General features: G+C 44.5%; 1 protein-coding gene across 2 annotated transcripts in view; it reads left to right on the top strand.

Annotated features, from left to right (window-relative positions):
• OCRL (OCRL inositol polyphosphate-5-phosphatase) overlaps positions 1 to 23,586 on the top strand; it is a 659,503-nt gene extending 635,917 nt beyond the window's left edge. Inside the window, exon 23 of one of the 2 annotated variants that reach the window (XM_069212991.1) lies at positions 22,104 to 23,586. In XM_069212991.1, the coding sequence (XP_069069092.1) occupies positions 22,104 to 22,228 (125 nt within the window). In that variant the 3' untranslated portion in view covers positions 22,229 to 23,586. The remainder of the gene's footprint in view (positions 1 to 22,103) is intronic. The other variant, XM_069213000.1, reaches the window with a different exon arrangement.
• Positions 23,587 to 24,362: the final 776 nt, after the last annotated feature.

The raw sequence follows: 24,362 nt of genomic DNA, 5'->3' as shown, positions 1-24,362 counted from the left end.
CCAGGAAGGGTGACCACCTATGAGGAGGGAACTGTGACATCACCTGCCTGACCTTGCCACTCGGAGGCTCCCAGGGGCCTCTGCCCATCTTGGATGGTGGCCACCTGGAGGAGCTCTGGGCCCCACCCCTGGGGTGGTGATGGACAGGGGAGTGGCCACTCCCCTTTCCATGGTCCAGTTTCACTCCTGAGCAGGGAACGGGGGTCCCTGGACTGGTGTAAACCAGTTTATGCAAGGCCATACCTACGGCTTCGGAAGGCTACCCCTCCCGAGACATGTAACACCTATTTCAAAATGGAGAGGGTGTTGCCTCCCTCTCCCAAAGGAAATCCTTTGTTCTGCCTTCCTCTGCATGAGCAGGTCAAGCAGCAGAAGGGCAGACACCTGTCTGTGGGGTGGCAGCAGCACTGGCTGCCTGGAAAAACCCAGAAGACTGGTAGGAGCAATGCTGTGGGTCCTCTAAGGAGCCCCCAGAGTGCATGAAATCATACAACCAATGCTGGTGAAAGTATTTGGGTATGATTCCAACATGTTTGGTACCAAACATGCCCAGGTGCGGAGTTAGCATTATGTAACTGAACACAGGTAGTGTTAATGAGTAAAATGGCTTCCCTGCACGTACGAAAATGGAGCTGGACTTTGTAGGGGCACCTCTGCTCCTGCAGGGGTGCCCTCACACACACAGATCTCTGCACCCTGCCTTCTGGGCTAGAAGGGCCTGCCATAGGGACGACTTACAGTGACTTGATGCAGTGACCTGTGGTGAAAGGGTGCATGCATCTTTTCATGCAGGCTGCAAAGGCAGGCCTGCAGACACATTTTTCATGGGCTCCCATGGGTGGCATAATACATGCAGCCCAGGGGGATTCCTTAGTGTACCAATGTCCTGGGTACCTACGTACTATATACTAGGGACTTACATGGGGGCACCAGTATGCCAATTGTGGAGTCTGCTAAGTCCCAAGTTACCAAATTGAGCGAGAGAGAGCACATGTCCCCAGTGAGCACAGTCAAAACACACTGACAACAGGCACAAAGTAGGGGTAACTATGCCAAAAAGAGGGCACTTTCCTACGGCCTACATCAGTTCTTTTCCTTCTGCGCCTGTCCAATCCTCCACGTCCCAAAGCGCTTTCCCTTCTGCTCCCTCAGATGGGGAATCCAAGAAACTGAACCATCTTGGGAAGAAGTTGTTTTCTTCCACAAGTCTGGCACTGAGGTCGGTGAACACCTTTTGCTTTTTGGGCCGTTTCTAGCATACCATTTGCGATACGGTTGCGCAAGTGCTGCCTCAGGTCCTGGAGGAGGCCCGGGCCACACTCTCCCAAGCGGTAGAAGACAGGAGAGGTGCAGCTAAGTTCACCATTCGGTATGACTTATGTAGGAAGATAGCTCTGTATATATACTACACCAAAATGAGCTACAGTGTGCACAGAGTTCAGGGGTTCCTCAGAGGTTTAACAGACGCTATAGTAGATAATGCTAATGCTCTCTTTTGTGGTAGTGTGTTCGAGCAGTTATGATTATGAGAGGGTAGTGCAAAGCATGTGTTGTACACACACTGTCAAGAACTGAGGCACACAATCAATGACTAACTCCAGACCAATTGTTTTTATGTAGCAAAAATACATTTTGTTACCTTATTACGAGAACCAAGAGGTATTTGTTGCAAGTAAGTACAGTTATAAGTAAGTGTAAGATATATGCATCAAAGGTACTTTGGGTTTTGCAGATAAAGCAGTTTACAAGTAAGTAACACTTTTCAGTTTTAAAAGTTCACACCGTGCAATTTTTCTTAGGAGTCAATATAGTCCAGTGGAGGTAGGGGGTGAAGTGTTAACATATTTAGCAGGCAAGCGCACACTTATGATTCCAGTCTTCAGGGTTAGGACGTCCATAGGTCAAAGTTCAGGTTGACTCCGGAGGGGGGGGGAGGGGGAGGTTTTAGGTCAGCACCAGGAAGGCCACAGGTCAGCACGAAACACACACCCTCAGTGGCACGGGGGGGTGGGTGCAGGATACAGAGTGTTTTTCAATGGGGGGGGGAATCACAGGGGTCACAAAAGATGTTACATGCCGGGTCCAGGGGTCCGGTTCCGGAAAACCAAAGGCTGGACAAGTAGGTGAGGCACCTGCTGGATGTTGCTGGTCTGTCTGTTGGTTGGTTTCCCCAAGGCCAGGGGGCTGCAGGTGCAGGGGTCTCCTTTGGCGTCAGGAATCTTCATCGGATCCGGTCACGGTCGGGGGTCCTCTGCATTGAGGCTGCAGGCTTTGTTATGTTGGCCAGGAGTGGTCAACCCAGGGTGGACTCTAGCTCGCAATCACCTATGGGCCTTCTCCGGACTGGTGGGCCACCTTGTCTCGGGCCATAGGCGTCTGGAGCAGAGTGGGCAGGGCTTGTAGATCCTGGGTGGTTCTGGAGTCCTTTTGGAGGGTTTCTTCTGGACAGGGCCGCTGTCCTCTGGAGTTCTTGGTCCTCTGCTGGGCGGGCAGTCCTCTGGGGGTTTCTAGTGGTTGCTGGTCCTGCAGGATGCATCACCTTTTTGGAGCAAGATTCTTAAAGCTGCAGACATGCCGTTAGGGCGGGGGCCAGGTCAGTTGTCGTCTGGAGTCTTCGTTGCTGGGGTTGACTTTGCAGTCCTTCTTATTTCTTCTGTCATGAGGTCTCCAGAAATCTAATGAGTAAGGTTCAGTGGTGCCCCAAAATACTAGATTTAGGGGCTTTACAAGGGTCAGAGGGCAGTAGCCAGTGGCTTCTGTCCCTAAGGGTAGCTACATCCTTCCTGTGCCCACTCGCTTTGGGGGGTGGGGGCACGTTCCTATCCCTGTTAGTAACTCTCCTCCAAAACAAGATGGAGAATTTTGCAAGGAGGTGGTCACTTCAGCTCTGGACACCTTAGGGGTGGTCCTAGTTGCAGTGGTCACTCCTTGTTTTACCTGATTTTCCCACCAGACCTGCTGCCAAAAGTGGCGCCTGGGTAGGGGGGGCGGGCATCTTTGCTAGCTGGAGTGCCCTGGGGCACTGTAACAGGAGGCCTAAGCATTAAAGGCGCATCGCCAAGTGTTGCAATTCCTGCAAGGGGGAGGCGTGTAGTACCGCCACACAGAGAAGGCTTTGTTTCTCACCCCCAGAGAGTCAGGAACTTATCTGTTTGTGGCAGGCTGGCACAGACTGGTCAGCCCTGCACTTTACAAAAAAATCCAACACTGGCAACAGTTATTGTGCTGAGAAGTTTGATACCAATTTTCCCAGTTTTCAATGAAGCCATTATGGAGCAGTGGAGTTTGTGGGTCTCAGCCCATGTACTTAATATGGCCACACTGCACTTACGATGTCTAAGAATGGACTTACACACTGTAGGGGCATATTGCTCATGCAGCTATGCCTCACCTCTGGTATAGTGCACCCTGCCTTAGGGCTGTAAGGCCTGCTAGGTGGGTGATTTACCTATTCCACAGGCAGTGGTTTGTGGGCATGGCATCCTGGAAGGGGTGCCATATCAAGTTTACCTTCTCTCTCCCCACCAGCACACAGTATGCAATGGCAGTGTGAATGTGTTTGGTGACGGGTCCCCTAGGGTCTCACTTAACAATGCTCCTAGAGGAATTATTTAGATATAGTATGTCTACATATGATTCAGGGGGTTATTCTAACTTTGGAGAAGGTGTTAATCCGTCCCAAAAGTGACGGAAAAGTGACGGATTTACCACCAGCCGTATTACGAGTCTATTATATCCTATGGAACTCGTAATACGGCTGGTGGTATATCCGTCACTTTCCCGTCACTTTTGGGACGGATTAACACTCCTCCAAAGTTAGAATAACCCCCTCAGTCTTCAATTAATGAATTAGACAACTCCGTACTGTTCAAATCCAATATATTACTCAATAGGATTCAGGAAGTTCAAAACAATTTACAACAATACAATTCCAACGAATGTCCATTTCATAAACAACAGCACTGTATGTAACCCCTCTAGATCATAAGATTGAATCCCAACTGCAGATCCAGGAAGGGGTTATAACCCTCCTCATGAACACAGTTCTTGCCTGGTTCTCAGTCCCAGTTTAAGCAATATCATGGACTTTCAATTCAACTTGTCAATGAGAAGGTAATGTCGACGTTTCGGCCTGTAGTGGCAGTCAAAGGTCCGTTGAACCATCATCAGGACTCAGTGTTGTTAAATAATGCAGAAGGTTACAAGAATTGGCTTTGTAGCAACACACCTGGGTACTTTAGCCTACAAGCCCAAGTAAACAAATCTTTTAAATATGGGACCTCTAGCATCTGCCTCCATTCACATCCGCTCAGCACATGCAAGGCAAAGTCTCCAGGATGTGGCAGCCATCTAGGAGAGGTGGAGATCAGAGGCCCCTGGTCTCCAGCGGAATCCAGACTCCACATCCAACTCAGGGTGATCCAACTAGCGTTGAAGTCATTTTTTCCCTCTGTCAAGGGGAAGTTAGTGCAGGTGTTGACGGACAACACCACCGCCATGTGGTACTGTAACAAACAAGTCGGTGTGGGGTCGTGGACCCTTTGTGAAGAGTCCCTGCACCTCTGAACATGGCTGCAACAGCAGGTCATATCTCTGGTGGTGTTGAAAGCCAGGACATACAAAGTCAACCGTCAATGCTTAGTGGATCATGAGTGTCATCTCCATTTGGAGGTGGTGCAAGGTCTCTTTCAGCAGTGGATCGAGCCTTGGTTAGATCTATTCGCCTCCAAAGAGAACTTGCAATATCAGCAGTATTGTGCATTTGAGTTTCCAAGACTGCAATAGCTCGGCGATACACACTCAGTCCTGGGAGGGAGGCTGGCCTAAGAAACAAGCAATCTTCCCAACTGGTGGGGGTTGTGGAAACAAAAGAAAAATTGCCCATTTGAGGGGAGCAGCTGTTCCTCAAAGGGTCGCTCCGGATAAACATAATTTTATTTGCATCCCTGGTCTCTGGAGGCTTTACACCCTACGGTTAGTGCATTCCTTCTGCACAATTGCAGTCAAGCGCTCAGCAGGAATGCACTAAAGAGAGACATCAGGGGAAAGGATAAACTCTTTACTTTCCCCTGGCATCACTCTGCCTACCCAATCCCCCAGCACAGGACTGACATTTAGAAAAGTCCTCTCTCTGGCTGTGCAGTAAATAAATAGCTTCCAGTGAGTCTCCGGCTGCTTATAATAACATAGGCACACAGTGCACACACTGACGTCTTTATCATGTCAGGGGTGGTAGCAGACTCCTGCCCCAGTGCGTCCCCCGCAGATATTTGCTTTCACATGCTGGAGCTAGCCCGAGCATCATTGCTGTGGAGGACCTCAGCAAGTCCACAGCACCCAAGGGGTTAAAGGCCAAGTGTTAATAGCCCATTGAAAAGAGATAAGTTGGAAAACTGTAAAGACCCAACCTTCTATTTCCAAAAAACTCACCTAAATAAAAATGACCAGGGTAAGATGAAACCAAGGAATTACACAAATGCCTAGCATTCCCCTCCAAAAGCTAAATGAAAATAATGGAGTTGCAATTTATTTCTGAAGAAAACTTTCCTGTGACAGTTTCAGATCCAAAAACGGATATGGAATGCAGATATTTGGTGGTGCACATTCTCTTAGATAGCCACCCTTACATTGTTGCAAGTTTGATTCCCAAACTCCACACAAGACTCTTTCCTGTTATATTTCCTTCCAGGTTTTGATGAATTTGGAACAGGTGATATCAAATTTACAAGTGAATTCATGTGGGTCCAAAAACGGGAGTCCATGGAAAAGGTTTCTTAATTAAAAAAATATATATAACATAAAAAAAAAAAACTCAGAACAATGTTAAAGAAAAATGACTTGCCAATCATTTGGCAGGAGCAACACCCTCAAGGTAGAGATTAGACAAATTTCTCATATGTCCACCTTACCTACCCAATCACTAATATCTTAGCAAGGAACTCTTTGACATCTCTTACTGATTGGGTCAGCATATGAAATCTTCTTGTATCTCCCTCCAGTGGTGAACATGTTAAATTTAGGACCGAAACAGTGAAAGACACTTTATTAGTAATTACATATATTACTAATTAGAGACCACATTTTCATAGAGGCATTGTACATACTACTTTGTACTTAACACAACGCAGAACCACAAGGTCTTACAGCTCTGATTACTTTTCAAGCAGTAGCCATGGGGAAATACATCTAGTTTATGTTATAAAGCTGCAAACTTAGAGTCCACGAAATTCAAAACTTGGAACAGGAACTTGAGGATGAAGAAAGAGACTGTTGTGAAAAACTCTTTCCTGAACACGTATACCCATCAAGGGACAACTGATGAAGTTCATATCAACAAGGCTGAACTTTCCCTGATTTTTCTAAGCTGATATTCCTACACATCAGAATATAATTTTGGATCTAACCTGGCATGGCAATCAGAAGGGATAAGAAGAAAGTAACACATTCTCACATGGATAAAAACTTTACGAAAGATAACGGTAAGTTGGAAGAATTTTAAGAAATTCTATACATCATTCTGTTACAGATTGGAGTGCCACAACCCCAGCAGTTCCAATAGCTTAACGAAGACAAGTTGCCAGCAGTTCCCAAAAAGTGGAAGGAGCTCTTAGAGGCCCCTATTACCAGAGAAGGGTTCCAACACCCTTTAAAATCATTAAAAAGAAACTAAGTCCTGGGATCCAATGGCTTACTGTTAATTTCTATTTAAAAAATACCATTATTTCCTAGCCTTGAGAAACTGCACAGTTATCTACAGGTTATGGGCCGGTTGCGCCATGGTTGGAAGTCGTGATCACGTTTATATGGAAACATGGTTGTAGTCCCCAATTCTGTTAGAGACTTCCAAGTGCAAGTTCCTCTCCTTGTGAATTTCCCCAGGCTAAAGACTGGATCTGAAACTTTACAGCAATTCCCTGATGCATTGGTAGGTGGCGTCATGCAGCTCAGTGTCTACTCCATCCCACCTCAGCTGCGACAGCAGAGCCCTTAGATATATGGACCACCCCGTGAGCTGACATTGGTTTCTTTTCTCCTTTAGAGCTAGTAATGTTGTCTCTGACAGACTTTTTTTCCCCCTCAGGAAAAACTTAAAATTCTTTCTCCAAAAGGCGATTCGAAATCGTAATGCTAAGCTTGCCATCAGAAAAAGGCGCGGAGGCCATCGGTCCAGGTCGACATTGCCAAATGCACACTCACTCCACGGGCTGTTCTCTGAACTGCTACACATCAAGATCCAGGAGTTTAGGTAACTCTTGTAAATCGCGCAAAAAGTCCAAGCACGCTCTCCAGCGTTCTGCCATTTACAGCATCTGGAGCCGTGCTATGCCCCAGGTATCTTTCAGCCTCGTTGCCACCCCATAGAGTGGACTCCCGAAGTGCTCCAGTGTGACCTCCTGCATCAGCAGGCAGCAGCAGCACCTAAAGGAGACCATCGGCATGCTTTTTTGTGCCCCATCGAATCCACTACATATACCATCTTGTTAGTCTTGTGAAGAAACAAATAAAATACAATCAGTATGACAGAATCTACCAGTTCCCCTGGACAGAGATTTTTTTAGCCGTAGCTGCCAGCCTGTGTTAAAATTTTTGTAAAGGGTAAGGCCACCTAAGGTGTCCCTCAGATGACTACAAGAGTTCAAGTCTAGAGGCCTGGACTTCCCCATATTTCCACACACTATATGGCAATGCCATAACTGAATGGTCCAAACAAGAGTTAGTTAAACCCTGGGCAACCATAAACGATGCAGTAGTGACCCTTATGGGACCTTCCATGACTACATAAAAAAGAGACACCCATGAACTCTTAGATAGAACGAGACTGAAGGTCTGGGATGCAATTGTGGTGAAAATGAACTTTACCTTATTTTGCTATCCGTTGATGCCTGTTCACTTTAATAGTTGACTTGTACTGTCATTGTGACCCACTTAAAAATTGGTGGAAGAGGGGAAGGTGGTTATATGGTTTCAGACCCATTTAAAAACTCAATTTTAAAGTCCTTTGACCACTGCAAAAGAGAATTCTATTTGGGAAAAAGTGAGAGACTTAATATATCATACTCTGCCATTGTGTCCTACACCCACACATGAAACAGTACCTGTTGGGGAAAAGGCTGCATTTGGAAAATAGATCATGAAACTGATAGGCACAACGGAGGGATTTCCAAAGTAAACACTTAACAGACAGATGCTCCCCCACCCGGTGAATGAGGCACATTACGGGACTTTTTTTTAGTCAGAATACATTCTCCACAGTATTCCTGGGGAGGCTGGTTACCATGATGCATACAAGGTGAAAATGTCAAACTCTCTTGTCGTTTTGGTTAGAAGTAACAAATACAATACAAGGAACCCTGAGTTTCCCACTCTTTTGACTGAGGAGTAGTTATCCTTGGACTGACTCCAGAATGTCATGAACATATCTCTAAAACAAATGGTATATGACTTTGGCATACCTAGAGGTGGTGAAAAGCAATAGCATTTCAGTTGAAGAAAAATTGAGTTTCTTTCAAACTCTAATTGCTTCCACAGATTACAAAAGTACAAACTATAGATCACATAGAATGTTGAAATGTACACAACCTTTTTATTGGGTGGAGGTAACACTGCCACTAAGAAAATGCCAAGTAAGCTGGGTGGAAGCCTGCAACAAGAAACTGGGATGTGTCAAAGAGGACTGTGCCACTGGCCTGCATGACCTGGGTGGAGTGGAAGAGGACAGGAGGTGGTAGGAGGCTACTAATCTTCTAAACGGTCAGGTAGGAAAGAGTACCAGCACACTGGTAAGATGAGAGGGTGCCTGTGATTGCGGTGGGGCTGGTGTGAGCCTCCTGCTGTGATAGTGTGAGCTGACAGTTTGTGAGTGATCCTCATTGCAGTATGGTAGAGGAGGGTGTAGGAGGCTGGCTCAATATATGGTGTATACCTATAGGTGAGGCACCCTGTACTGAGTCCAGGCAACCCTTAGTTATAGTGTAAGAGGTTCTAGTTAACCAGAGCTATTTGAGGGTAGCTGTGGAGAGCTGCTAAGGCTTATCCTGGAGGATGTAAAGCAGTTGCAGATAGTACAAAGGCTGGTCAGTAAAAGAACCACATCAGTGTTAGAAAAATAATGTATTATTTATTATAACACAAACACTAAACTAACTTTGGGATATTCCCTATCTGGAGACATAAACATACAAAAATATACTCAGAAACAGGTAAGTAAAAGCATAAAGTAACATGGGCCCATAATGGAGGGGAGGCGCAAACCATATACTAAAAAAACAGAATGCGAAAATCACTACCAACCCATACTACGACGCAAGGACCCTCAGGACTGGGGAAGCAACAGAACACCAAAGGTAAGTAGGTAGGATTCCCCAGGCGCCTGTGTGCAGAGATATTACCCCAGTTTAGATGCCCATAGGATAACATGGGGAAGTTGCAGTTGGAGTTTTTGAGTATTAGGACCCTTCTCCGAGGACTCAGAGGAAACCCGTTGGGACATAGAAGGTTCAAGAGTGTCCCCACCCGTGGCTACCAAGAGAAGCGAAGTACCTACACCAGGGAGCCCAGGTGCATAGGGGTGAAGTTGTGTTGGAACCTCCCATTGAAGTCAATGGAGACCTGGGTTGGCCAGATGCTGCCGTGACTCGTGGACCAGGTCGGTGCAATCCAAGAGTGGTTTCCAGAAGAAGAGGACATAAGGAAAGAAGGTATAGATTCCTGACCACCCAGGGTGCCCAGGCGGTGCAGGGGGCCACGCCCACCCTTCTTGGAGATGCTTTTCTGTTGGATGGTGGTCGAGGAAGTGCAGCTGTGGAGACCAGGTGATGCAGGAGGATCCAAGGATTCATCCACGAGCTGTCCCACGCCAGTTGTCGGATTGCAGAGTGGTCAGCAGAACCACCAACAAGCCTTGGCAAGTGCAAGAAAACGTTGCACAGAATGTTGCAAAAGTTTGGGGGCCAGCAAGGTCCAGGAGACTCAACCTTTACAGGAAAGTCAGGGCCAGCCCTCAACAAGCAGGAGAGGCTGCAGTAAGCTCCCAGCAGGCGAAGGGTGTCACGTGGAGACCTCAGCGGCACAGCAAAGTGGGGTACCCATGTCACATGAGTTGCATAGAAGATGTTCTTGGAGCTATGTAGTGCTGGAGGTTGGAGCTTCCTTGAGCTAGGAGGTCTTTAAACTGAAGAGCCAACAAGCCTTGGCAACAACAAACAGATGTGGTGCACAGGGGTTCCAGCCAGGCAGGTCCAACAAGGGACCACAGACTTCTCAGTTGCAAAGAGGATGGGTCAGACCTCTGGAGGACCACAGAACCATCACATGTGTTGTAGAGCCTTGGAGAGTCAATGGCACGGCAGGTTCCACAAACCGCTCGTCGATGTTAAAGTGCCTGCGGATGCAGGGGAGTGATTGCTTCACTCCAAGGGAAATTCCTTCTTGCTTTCCTAAGTGCAGGCCAAGTCCTTGTAACTCTGGAGGATTCATGGCCACGGAGGTTGCAGAGTCCTTGCAATGCCAGGGCACAAAGTTGCTGTAGGAGCTTGTAGAAATCAGTAGGAGTAGTCTGGTCTGGGATCCTGGCAAAGTCCAGCTGTAGTTTCAGTGTCCAAGTTGCAGAAGTGTCTTCCAGAAGAATCTTCAGATGGTTCCAAAGATAAATCCACAGACAAATCTAGGGTCCCACCTTCACGGGGAGCCCTTAATTAACCCAGGAAGGTGGTAAACACTTAACTGCAATGACCCACCTATCGGGGATGGTTAGTGATGTCACCCAGCTGAACAAATGAATCAGATGCTCCCAGGGGCCTCTGCTCTTCTTATTTCCAGGATGGCAGAATCAAGTGGCCACCTGGCAGAGCTCTGGGTACCTCCCTAGGGGAGGAGCTGGATAGGGGGGTAGTCAGTCCCCTGTCATTTGTGTGGTTTTGCGCCAGAGGGTCCTCGACTGGAGTAAACCGGTTTATGCAAGAAGTACACCAAATGTGCCCTTCAAAGCAGCCTGGTGGTGCTTAGAGACACCCCCACCCTAGCCAGGAGACACCTATTTCTGATGGAGAGATGGTAACACCTACAGGAAATCTTTTGATCTGCCTTTCCCAACTCATTTTAGGCTCACCAGCAGGAGGGCAGAACAATGTATGGGGTCGGCAGCAACATGGGCTGGTATGCAAACCCTGCAAGTCTGTACAGGTAGACATGGAGGATCCCCTAGGGTACCCCCAGAGTACATGGTATCATGCAGCTAGCACTGGAATCAGTATAGCTGCATGATTCCAAAATATTTGATACCAAACATGACTAGGTTCAGTGAAGCCATTATGTAGTTGGACATCTTGTGTTGACCAGTGTCCGCTACATACTTTCAGATGGCTTCCCTGCACTTACAAAGCCCAGAAAATGGAGTCTGTGGCTTGTAAGGGCTCCTCTGCTCATGCAGGGGTGCCCTTCATACTTAGAACCATGCACCCTGCCCTTGGGCTGAAGGGCCTACCCTAGGGGTGACTTACAAGGTCATGGTGCAGTGACCGTGATATAAGGTAAGCCGTGTATCTGGGGTGAGAGGTGCCTGCACCATTTCACACAGGCTGCAGTGTCAGGCCTGTAGTCACAGATTGCATGGGCCCCTATGGCTGGCACAATACATGCTGCAGCCCAAGGGAAACCCCTAGTGTACCGAAGCCCTGGGTACCTAAGTACCATATACTAAGGACTTACGAGAGTGCCCCAGGATACCAATTGTGGGGTGTAAAAGTTCCTTACCAACTAAATTTAGGGGAGAAAACACGGACACTATTTGTCCTGGTTAGCAGGATCCCAGTGTACTACAGTCTAAACACACTGACACCAGGCCAAAAGTGGGGGTAACTATGTCAGAAAGGTGCTACTTTCCTACAGGGGAGCCTTAGGAAATAACATTGTGGCTGCTTCTGTCGCTCTCCTTTAAGGTTGGACTTGCTAGGTGGGTGGGCCAGATATGCTGATTGTAGAACTTGAACCAATCTTGGGCTGATACTTGTACTCCACATTGCTGCTGAGAGTCCTGATTACATCTGGAACTACTGAAATTGGCACCCAGTATTAGACTCAGTGAGGATTCATTTTAAACATCAGCGCACACTTTCAGGATGGCCCACAGCCTATAGTGCATTGTTTGGAGACCCTTTGGAGCCCCATAGGACATTGAAGTATGCAATGACCTGACTCCTCATCCTGTCCTGAAACAATTAAAAAACAATTAGCCTGTCACATTTATTGTACAAATTGTACAAACACCATCAGAAGCTATCAAAGCGAACTTTGCACTCCATACGGTGTGTAAAGGCTGCTGATAAGGAAGATGAGACAGCGACCCTGCTCCTTTGAGATTAAATTGAATCTAGTAGTGTAAAAATCTATGCACTCGCCACCTGTGTGAAGGAAAGAAAGGACAAACAAGTGTAAATTAACGGATTGGCTGAACTCCTGCATAGCTGTCCTGGGTCAAAAACTGTTAAAGTGGAAAAAGCGCTGGAGGTGATAAAAAACAAGAATGAGCATTTGGAAGCAGGGTAGGAGTTCTGAAGTACAGGGAAAATTAAGGTATTTGTAGGGAGACCGTCAACTACAGACTGCAAACAGTCCTAAAAGCCCCTTCCCATAATAGCCCATCTCTTGAACTATAGGTCCCATGACACTATGTGTAGACTGGCAAGGAAGAAGAGAGAGCTTTCCTGTCAGGACCTACCTTTGACTACCTAGCCAGACTTCACCATAGCTGTCAAGGAGATGAGAAGAGCATTCATACCTGTTAAAATGAGGATGCAGGTAACATAAGTGGAGTATGCCATGCTATATCCAGCAAGGCTCAAGATCATCAATAACAGTAAGGCATATATCTTCCACAGCCACTACATCCTTAAAAACCATGGAAGCTCTAAGCAATCTCCTTGCTGAAAAGGCTCACAACTGAATGAGACTTCTACGATTGAATAGTCAGAATGAGTTAATGGACAGGACACTGTCGTCTTCTGTCAAAATTGAGAAGCCCTTTATTATTATTATTACTTGTTTTGTGGGGCTTACTTAGCTACCACTGGGCAAATGCAGACCTAGCGGGTTCTATCATTGTTGATGAAAGTGTATTACAAATGGAGCTCTGCATTGTTACATTATCTAGTTTATCAAGAGTCAAAGTTCAGTTTTCTGCACTGCTTGCAACTATATACTCAGCCAGTTGGCTAACTTGAATCATAAATAGTAGCGCACTTGTGAGCAGGAGGAGGGGCCAGCCGCCACACGTCAGGGCAAGGAGCCCTTTAAAAACATTGACGCGCTCCCGCTGTCGCGGGTAGCGCACTTGTGAGCAGGAGGAGGGGCCAGCCGCCACACGTCAGGGCAAGGAGCCCTTTAAAAACATTGACGCGCTCCCGCTGCCGCGGGTAGCGCACTTGTGAGCAGGAGGAGGGGCCAGCCGCCACACGTCAGGGCAAGGAGCCCTTTAAAAACATTGACGCGCTCCCGCGGGTAGCGCACTTGTGAGCAGGAGGAGGGGCCAGCCGCCACACGTCAGGGCAAGGAGCCCTTTAAAAACATTGACGCGCTCCCGCTGCCGCGGGTAGCGCACTTGTGAGCAGGAGGAGGGGCCAGCCGCCACACGTCAGGGCAAGGAGCCCTTTAAAAACATTGACGCGCTCCCGCTGCCGCGGGTAGCGCACTTGTGAGCAGGAGGAGGGGCCAGCCGCCACACGTCAGGGCAAGGAGCCCTTTAAAAACATTGACGCGCTCCCGCTGCCGCGGGACGCGCGCGGGCGGCGCCCGGGCGAAGCCCGGGCCAAGGGCGGGCCCGTCCTTGCCCGTCATTGCCAGGAAGAGCCAGGGCAGGGCCACCCCCCTAATAATTTGAACGAGGTAGGCTCAAATGTGATGCCCCTTAAAAGCAGTGCGCCTGGGTCTATTTAAGTACAATCAATCTTACGCATATCACACTACCTCCTAATTAGGGCCTATCGGCTTCTGGAACTTATTACCCAAGGTATTCATAACTCCCCCTTCGCGCACTAGTTATAACGTCTTTGAGGCAAATAGCTTACCAAGATGGGGAAAAGGAAAGCTACCAGTAATCCTACTGAGCAGGGAAGGGCAAAAAGAGCACCTCGACACGCGGCCGAAAATTGTACGCTCACCCAAATTGACGATCTTATAGAGGAAGTGGAGAGTTTGCTAGCCACGAAACCCTCAAAATCCCGTAGGAAAGATGCTCCTTCCTCCTCTAATGTCATAAAATCTTTCTTCGCTCCTGTACACAGAGATTCGCAGATATCTATACCCCAAGGCACCAGTACAGAACTCAGGAAGTTAGAAATTTTAAAGAATCCAATAGAGAGCCCTAACTTAAATCTGCCTAACCAGCAAGATGGTGTATCCCCCCTGCCAAACTGCAATAACCGCTTCTTACCCCTTGTCCTACCATCGCCAGCTGAATTAGAGAGAACCATCTCAAGGGAAATTGAGAAACCAGTCCCAGTCATAGTCACTCAAGATGAACATCTAGCTGCCTTCCAGCTAGTACAGATAAGAGATGAAATTTTAAGCCTTAGAGAGCATCTTACATCTTTTACTCATATGATATATGAGAAGCTGGACGGCATATCTGCAGTAATTGGGGATATAAGGAAGATACCACAAAAATTAGACCTTAATTCCTTACCAAAGTCAGTTGAAATACCGGAAACACCTATCCCACAGAGGCGTAGGCGTCAAAGGGTCGAAATGGTAACACAGACTACTCAGGGGGGCAATAACGCACCTCCTGCAGCGTGTGTTCGTAATAACTACAATCCACCCTTGGACACAGGGAATAATTGGAAGGTGCACAGAGAAAGACACCTAGATACAAGCTCCAAATGCCCCTTGGGAAATAACCTCCAATGCCAGACTAGACATAACGACTATGATATTTACATAACAAACGTCCCCAAACTAAGTAAAGATCAATTTGAGCAAGGGGATTCCCTTAAAAATAAAGTTATACATTGGATAAGAAGGACAAAGAAGTGTAGATCCATTATAAGGGACGATATAGTCATTGCACAGAGATTTACAAAAATAGGTTCAACATCAGATCTCATAGGGATAAAATTGACCAGTCAGAATCTAGTTAAGGGCCTTTTGGCACTTGAGGAAAGAATGAGACCGGGCACCTCCTCCCAAATGACACTTGTTCACAAACTTCCGCAATCATTGATAAACCGGTCCCCACAAGAGATAAATAGTACTATAATGGCCCAATATTCTTGCCCGCAGAGAAGGGATCGAAAGCAAACCCATACTTCAGACATAGATTGACGCGAAGTCTCTGCCGTTGAAGTTCCTGCCGTTGAAGCTGGGAGCAATGGCATACCCAATCCCGACTCTTATACTACAAAAAATGACTTACCTAATATCCTGGGAGCAGAGCCCAAAACTTATTGTAGTGGCTCGCCAAAGGAGAAGTCCCAGCAAGAAATATTTTGTACATATGAGACTAGGGAAAATCTACCAGAAAATGGGCATGACCATGACCCACCGATTAAGATTCTATCCTGGAATGTGGCAGGCCTGACTCAGAAAATAGCTAATCCTGACTGGTGCAGACTTATAGATCAACACCACATCATTTTATTGCAGGAGACCTGGGCGCCATCTGTAGCAAATAGAGAAGGCTATTGGACCTTCCAGAAGGCTGCATTACCATCACCATCAGGTAGGGCTTCAGGCGGCCTGATAATTTGGTTAAAACACGACTTGTTCCCAAAAGTTAAAGAGATAGTATCCCCTTTGAGGGATTTATTAGCCGTTGCAGTTGAAATTAGTACTGTTAAAGGTGTTGTTAACATAATAATTGTAAATTTATATATTAGACCTGGCACCCAAAGGTCCCAGACCATCCAGATGAGTTCAATAGTAGAATTTCTTAACTGCTTACCTAATGGGCGGGGTATAATGGTTGCGGGCGACTTCAATATGCAATTGAACCGCGGAGATGGCAATCAGCAAGAGGGATCCCAGTTCACAGACTCATGGGATAGATCAGGGCCGGTGCAAATTACATCTAAGAAAGAAGGAGGAGCCTTAGACCTACTGGAAGACCTAATAAAAATAAAGGGACTAAGAATAGTAAATGGGAATACCAGATCAGACAATCCGGCGTCACCTACATATAGGAGAGGTGTATATACTAGCCACCTGGACTATGTCTTAGTAAATGACGCCCTCTGGAAATCCCTAACTGACATGATAGTTCTCCCTCGTATTGATAGTGACCATCTAGCCTTAAGTACCTCCTTTTCCACTATCGTATTTAGTTCCAAGACACTATCAACGTGGACTTCAAATAGTGCCCTCATTAGGACCAATGACCGTAAAAATGTGAAATGGGATCGGGTTGAAAGTGATGTAAATCTCCAGCTAGCGATCTATAGAACAGTTGCAACAACACTTTCCCCCCTGAAACATACAAATACCAAATTGGTTGATTTGGTCTATCTCCATAATATCTTGGCTATCCGACTAAAACCACACTTTCAGACGGTAAGGAGGCGGACAGAGACTGTGATTAAAACCTCTAGGTGGTTCTCCAACTCCTGCCGTCAAGCTAAGATACACTTACTGGGAGCACTTAAGGAAGGGAATTTAAGAGAGATAAGGAAGAGCAGGACTGTATACAAAGATGTACTTAAAAATGCAAAAAAAGAATGGGCGAATAGGAATTGGAACAAGATGGTTGTGGCGCTCCAGGAGAAGGATCTTAACCTATTCTGGAAACTAGTGTCAGATAAGAGTAGCCCTCAAGAAATGGAAAGTTATCCTGTCATCCAGCCAGAAATTTGGATGACGCACTTTTCAAATATATACAGAAAACCACATACCAATAGTACTATTACACCCCTACTAAAACCTAATGATCCTGTTGGCAATACCCTAACGTGGGGGAGTACAACACCACCCAAATTTGACCTGGACTTATTCTCCATAAAAGAAACAACAGAGGCTCTCCAATCCACACGCAAGGGAAAGGCCCCTGGTCTTGATGGTATCCCAGGAGATTTATATCTTTCTCGTCTGACAATGTGGTCATTGTATCTAAACGCACTTAGTAACGAGATACTGAGGGGGGGAGGACTCCCTACTACATGGCGAGGAGCAGTTATAGTCCCTATTTATAAGAAAGGGCCAAGGGAACAACCGAATAACTATAGACCTATCAGTCTTATTGATGTTAGTCAAAAAATCTTCGCTAAGCAAGTGCTGAACAGATTACAGACATGGATAGATGATGCCCAAATTCTCTCCGAATCCCAGGGAGGCTTCAGAAGAGGAGTGAGTACAATAGACCAGGCATTTAGGTTTAACCTCCTCTGCTGGAAATACCTGTCACTCAACAAAAGTCAATTGTATGTAGCTTTTATTGACTTAAAAGCTGCTTTTGACATGGTACCTCGGGATACATTATGGGAAGTTATGGAGAGTTATCAACCCAATAGCGAACTACTAAGACTGATTAGATATCTCCATGAAGGGACTTACGCTCATGTACGTTGGTCAGATAGTGGCGACCTAACGGAAGCCATACCCGTTAATAGAGGGGTTAGGCAGGGCTGCATCTTGGCACCAACACTATTTAACCTCTACATAAACGGTGCTGTGGACCAATTGCTACACTGTAATCATGATGCCCCTAGATTAGCTGGAACCCCAGTCCCTATTTTAATGTTCGCCGATGACACCTTACTAATTTCAAGAACACCTATGGGCTTGCAAAATGAATTGGACACTTTTTATAACTTTTGCTCTAACAGAGGACTTGAAATTAATCCAACAAAATCTAAGTTTATGGCCTATAACCCACACAAACTATTTAGGGGAAAAATGATGATAGCAGGCCAACCAGTGGAGAGAGTCAGACAATTTGATTATTTGGGGATTAGGTTAAGTGACGACCAATGTTGGTCGGCACAGATTAAGAAGAGTCTGACAACACTTAGGCAAAGGTCTATAGTGATAGCTAAGAAAATAGCTAATACTTGTGAAGGGGAGATAACACCTGCCATCACCGTTTACAAATCAGTGGCAGTAGCGGCCTCAATCTATGGTGCCGAGCTTTGGGGTCATACCAACTCTAGGTGTCTGACCACTGTAGAAAACCGGTTTATTCGAAATTTCCTAAAGTTGCCGATGAGCACCCCTCTCACTCCACTAAGATTTGACTTAGCCCTAAATGAAATACACAATGAAATTGCATTAAGACCCCTAATGTATTGGATTAATCTTTGGTCCTCAGAGGACCGGTCCATTCTCCATAAAGCACTAGATGAATTTCTTGCAAATGACAGCGTATTAAAGATCCCTTGGTTCAGATACATCAGAGATACGTGTAAATTTCTCAAAATGGAGGAGGTGTGGAGTGCTCCCCACAATTTGGCAAAGGGAACAAAGGAACGTGTAAAAAGGTGTTACTGGGAGAGCATTTTGACCCAAATTTGGTTAAAAAATCATGGTAGTCTGACTTTGCAGTTCTTAGACCATAAATGTAGTCCCAAGTTCGAGGCCTATATGGATAATGTAAATCCTCCATATACTAAAACACTATTTATTAAATTTAGACTAGGGACTCTTCCGCTTAAGTCATTCACAGCGCAATGGAGATCGGAGGACTGCAATTCAATATACTGCCATCATTGTCAAAAGATAAAAGAGTCACTCGCGCACTTTATGTTTTTCTGCCCTAGATATTTGGTACCTAGGAAAAAGTGGATTGCTCCACTATGTAGGGCTATTGGGATAAGGGAATGGAATACGGCATTACGACTCCTAATAACTGATACAAATGATAAAATAGTTTTTTCTGTGGTGGGATATCTGCGAAGTGCATGGTTACTAAGAACAAAAGAACTATTATAAATGTGTAATTTTAATACATTGGTTCTAGACTATATTCACTTAATACATTAGTTCTTAACCGGATGAACCTAAAACCTATACGGTCTGGATTTTAGTTTAAAGAATAATGACGATTTGTATGTTTTATAAATATATGACCTCATTATTTATTTAGGGTTCTTAAAAAAAAAAAAAAAAAGTTAATTATGCAATTTTCTCTTTTTATCTCGGATAACAGAGACAAATGTTAAAATTGGTCACTCAGCGGCAAGGTTCTTGTAAAATACATAGGTGACACTAACTAGAATTCTGATAATCATGTGCTTCTAATGACTTGATTTTAGATTATATTTAATTAGCTTGATAAAATTTTAATTAATTGAAGTTAAATTTTAACAACCTAATACTTTTATATGTTTTTGAGATTTCGTAAAAACAAAAAATGTTTAAAAATAACGTTGTCTATACATTCTTAAAATTTTTAAAGTGCTATGCTTCTTAATCATGTTATGTCTTGTATTGTTTACTTTTATGGCTTATAGCCGAAATAAAGTTATATATGGAATCATAAATACAGTTGGACTACAATCCAAAGACAACTCACTGAGCAAAGTTGGTGTAAGATGTTTTCAGGTAACGCTCAGTTAAATGAAACATGGCCAGGGGTGGCTAGCAAATGAAGATGCAGGGCGGCGTGTGAGGGGAGAAATTATTATTATTATTTTTTAAACAAAAACACCATATTCCCTGCCGCATTTGGATTGGCTGGTGCGCCAAGCCAGGGCACTCCGAGGCAGAGTGGGAGTCTCTGCCTGCTGTCTCCAACCCGGCAACAAAGTGCCGGGTTGGAGAGGGCGCAGTGCACATGTATGTTTGACCTGAGACGGCCGGCCAAACATACATGCGCACTGAGGGGCGTACTGTGCACTCCCCCTCCGTGCTCATCATAGCCTGTGGCCCTCCATTTTACAGTAACATAAACATACTTTATTATTGTTTTATTTTAAAAGTTTTGCAGCTGCTGTAGATGGCGGGTGGGGGGGGGCATCGCTCATCCGCCATAGCGGAGTAGCTTTGCCTGTACATGACACTGGCATTTAGTGGAGTACTTGATCCTGTTTCTTAAATGAATAACACTCCAGGAACACTAGTAAACAGAATACACACTTTAAAATTATTTTAAAACTGAAATACTAATCTAGTGCACACAATAAGAATTGTAACTGCAATGATGATAATCAGTAGGGCAACAAGAAAGCTTGAGTAGTGTGAACAGCAAAAAATAATCCTTCATGGCTATGTGTTCTGTAGCACTTGCACCCTTGTTTACCACTTTTATGTGCTATGATTCTAGTACATAAGCAAATAATAAGCCTATTCTTAATTTCAAAGAACGCCCAGGTCCTTATACCTCTCTTCAAAACAATAAATTGTATTTTCAGTTCACAAAGTAAGGTTTGTGTGTGTGATGAGCACAAAGCCAGACAGCCATTGAAGGCTGACTGCATCCCAGCAGCTTTCAGTTAAAGAAGGTGTGCGATTGTGTCTGTCCTGCTTTGTCCAAGCATAAAGGTCCTCTCTGCTTTTTAGCTCTCTAGACAGAGTTTTTAGACAATTGTTCGATAGCTTGTTGAAGACTTTCAGACTAAACATTCACCAATCATTGCTGTGATGCCCTCTCAGCTGTTTTCAGTCTTTTAGACAGTGTTCTTTTGAAGAGATAACAAAATGAAAAACTTCATTATTAACCTTTTAGAAACTTGTATTTCATAACAATGATTAAACATGCAATGATCAACTTCAATGATTAAATACCATTAATGTATTTGTGTAAGCTTCATAATTATATTTACAAGGACAGAACAATATGCAAAGAATGCACGTTATTTATTCATACGTATTCACTTTTGATCATTAGTTAGCACAATCTGTTCACAGAGGGGAATTCAGGCCCTAAAACGGGAAAAATATGATAGCTTCGGCCATATTTGTAATAACTTCAATCATCGCTACGTTATGCAAGTCCATTCATCCTTTCGTGTAATGCGGCAGCTTGTTAATCTTCATTAAACGACTACGATGGTTAATAATGTATTATGCCAAGCCAGCATGCTGCATTGGGATGTCCCAATGAGGTAGGACGCTCCATATCTGTCATGCACTGCAGCGTGTGCGACTTGATTGAGATAAATCATCTTACACTACATGCTCAATAGGCTTCCCATTTAGGCCCCATCATTTATCCCTTACACTGGCTGACATGTTCCTAATTTAATTTAACAATCATTGGCAGTATGTTTTCTGTTGGCATTTGTTTTGTTTTTTACAATACTTTGTTGTGGAAGCCGCTGAGCCTTGATCAATTAAAAAAAATATCTAAAAGCAAAAATAATTTTTGGTCTCAGAAAGCACACATTGACATAGTAGTCCCTGGCATTGAAGGGACCTACTTTGTGTTTGGATCTGGTGCTTGGGAAAGGGCAGAATGCAGTCACTTACAATAAAGTCAGGCTGTGGCTAAAGTGGGCTGTTTCAGTGTGCCATGCTGTATGTTGTAGTGGGCGTAAGTAAATGTGACTGACACAATAACATACCAATTGATGAGAAGAGCTGACTGAAAGCCACTACAAGTATGATATATATATAATTTTAGTAAACAATCAAAATGACTTACTTCCCGCCAGAACGAAAACCCAGTTACAGTTCTGCATGCCATTAGGAACCCTGTAGTTTTTTTATTATTATTTAAATCAGATAAGGTATAATGTGAGCTTGGCCGCTCGTCATTTTTGTCCTGGATTCATGCGCAGTACCCAGTGATCCCAGAGCTTTTCGTTAAACTTCTCTCTGTTCTTATACACAGAAAAGTGGGAACTTAGTTGGGTGGCATTTGCCATCGTGTCGTTTTGAAGTACTTATGGTTGAATATCACTGCTTGCTGTGATACTGTTAGTAACAAAGTTTCATATCAGAGAACTTAAAATCATCCAACTTAAATGTCTCTCATATCCCTATCGAGAACTAACTGTAACGCAACATACCTTATATATTGCCCTAATGCAATGTCTACTAAATTAACTATTGTTATCTTGCTCAGTTTTTTGCACTGGTCCATGTTTAATTATTTTTACACCACATACTCTTGAGTGAAGTGTAAAATGTTGAGCCCTGCAATATACCATCTTTGTCTGACTGTTTGTTTTGCTTCTGGTCAGCAACTCTCTTTACCAGCCTACTACTGCGACCATCACCAAGCAGCATTGGAAAACAGACACCAAGTGATCGCCAGCGAGCCATCAACTTCATCCTAGGTTTCCTGTTGGAGAGTGATGAAGAATAATCGGCCACTTTCCAGATCTAGAGACCTTCCAAATGTCAAACGTGTGCCAGCATGCACATACAATCAGCACTGCCAAGGAAGTATGTCGGAGGGGGCAAAGAATGCCGGAAGCATTGTTCAAGCCGCCACTAAGAACTATTGTAAATTCTCCCTTCAAAAGAGCGTGTTTACGACTTGCCAAGCATTTATTTCCTCTTTCTTACCCAGTGCTTGTAGTCTTCTGACACATTAATCACACTGTGAACAAGGCGAAACGACAGCCCTGGCATCACTGCATATTTTTACTGAAAAAGAGGACACTACATGAAACCGCTGATTTGCTGAGAATCCGGTGACGCTGTTTCTGTGGATTCTGTTCCGTTTTTAACCGTTTACTGTTTTTTTGTACAGTTCCATGGCCTTTGTTAAATAGGATGTGTTGATGTTTTTTTTTTCCCATACCTAGTTCTAAGTTAATTCCAGGGTCTTAATCACGCTGCCATTCTTCAGAGTTAGTAGAATGAGTTTCTCGTCTTGCTCTTCAATGTAACTCCTCAACTGCTAAGTGTGCTCATCCTCACCCCACCTCTAGAGCGGACAGAACCATGTAAGTGCTGCTAACCACATCCTGCCATTGCCTTCATTTAAAGGACATCTAAGGTTGAGAACCCCCCATACAGTCTTGGCTTGTTGCACTATTGCACGGGTCTGAGGCCATCACGCGTACACTGTTGTGTTCAGAATTGCTTACCGTTGTAAGACAATTGTGCCTGTTTACATACATGATGTGTATGTTTGCACCTCTGCACTTTTCTACAGCCTTTTAAGTGTTTTGCTCACCTTGTAGCGTTTGTAAGAAAAATACTATTTATCTGTTGGGATGTGTATTCGTGTGTATGAAGGTAAAGTGGACGTCGGCAAACTTTGTTGACAATTATAAATAATACAGCAGAAAAGAGCCAAGCTTTTACTTGTTGGGAAGTTCATAATGTAGGCAGGCAGAGATTGCAATTAGGTTTTAGTAAGTACATGAAAATTCAGATTTAACGTTTCTGATTTGAGAAATCCGGACTGTGTTTGCACAGAGTTCAGTATCACTATCGAATTAGGTAGGTAACTGAACGCTGTTGCTTAGTGTTTGAGTACCATTTAATTTGAGCTAATCGTCCCAAAATGAGATGTTGGTTTTACACTTTTTAATGGGTGATAGCCAAAACTAGTACTTTTCTCACAGACATCGGCAGCATTGCGTGGTTCACGGTTCACAACATGAAAGGATGTTTGATGTATGTGATAGGGATAGCATCAAAGAAACTTGCCTTTTATTTTACTGTTTTTAAAGGATTAAATGCCACCTGGTCATTATAAGTCTCATAAAATGATACTTTGCGTATTGTGATTTCAGAACAATGGATCTTTGTTTTCAGACAGATAGAATTTCACAGCTTTTCGAATGACAGTTTCCAGTGTCATCAGTTTCACAGAATATTGGTAGCTCAAAGCAGTTAATAAAATTCATAGACTGGTGGTTGCAATATGGCATCACATCAAGAAAGGGTTAGACTCCCATATTATATACGGTCCTCCATGTAGGCTTTTTGTGGTAGGTAAGCCACGTTTCCTTTCGGTCTCCATTTACCCCAGCAGTCTGGTCCACCTTTAGACTGTTCCATTCAAACTGAAAAGATCTACAAGTCCTTCACTGACCGTTTTCAAAGCAGCTAGGCAGAAATGAACAGCAACACTCCCAACCCTGACCCCAGTACTAATGGGTGCAAAACCTAAAGAGCACCGGCTGCAGAGGTGCTGCTGCTAAAAGCAGAAACTACTATAGAAATGTAATTGGGTAGCACTCATTTAATAACAAAAATTGGTTCATTCTTCTGTTCTTTAATATGGGATTTCTTAAACACGAAACAGCCAATGTGTCTCGTTCTGAAGAGAATTACTAAGCAACTTTTTTCTAACGGCCCCAATTTAGGAGGTATTAAAGAAGAACAAAAGAACCAACCAATCGTCGTTACTAGATGCCCTTCCCTGACGTGTACGTGCATTGTTAACATGATTACACTCTCTAATGTTATCTGTGAAAGGCAGTGACTTGTAACGTGTGATTCTCAATTTGCCGTACAAAGATTTATCCATCAAGATTGAT

This window comes from Pleurodeles waltl, chromosome 2_1 (assembly GCF_031143425.1).
Source record: "Pleurodeles waltl isolate 20211129_DDA chromosome 2_1, aPleWal1.hap1.20221129, whole genome shotgun sequence".
NCBI lineage: Eukaryota > Metazoa > Chordata > Amphibia > Caudata > Salamandridae > Pleurodeles > Pleurodeles waltl.
The sequence above is the reverse complement of the archived record's forward strand: the minus strand, read 5'-3'. Positions and strand labels throughout refer to the sequence as shown.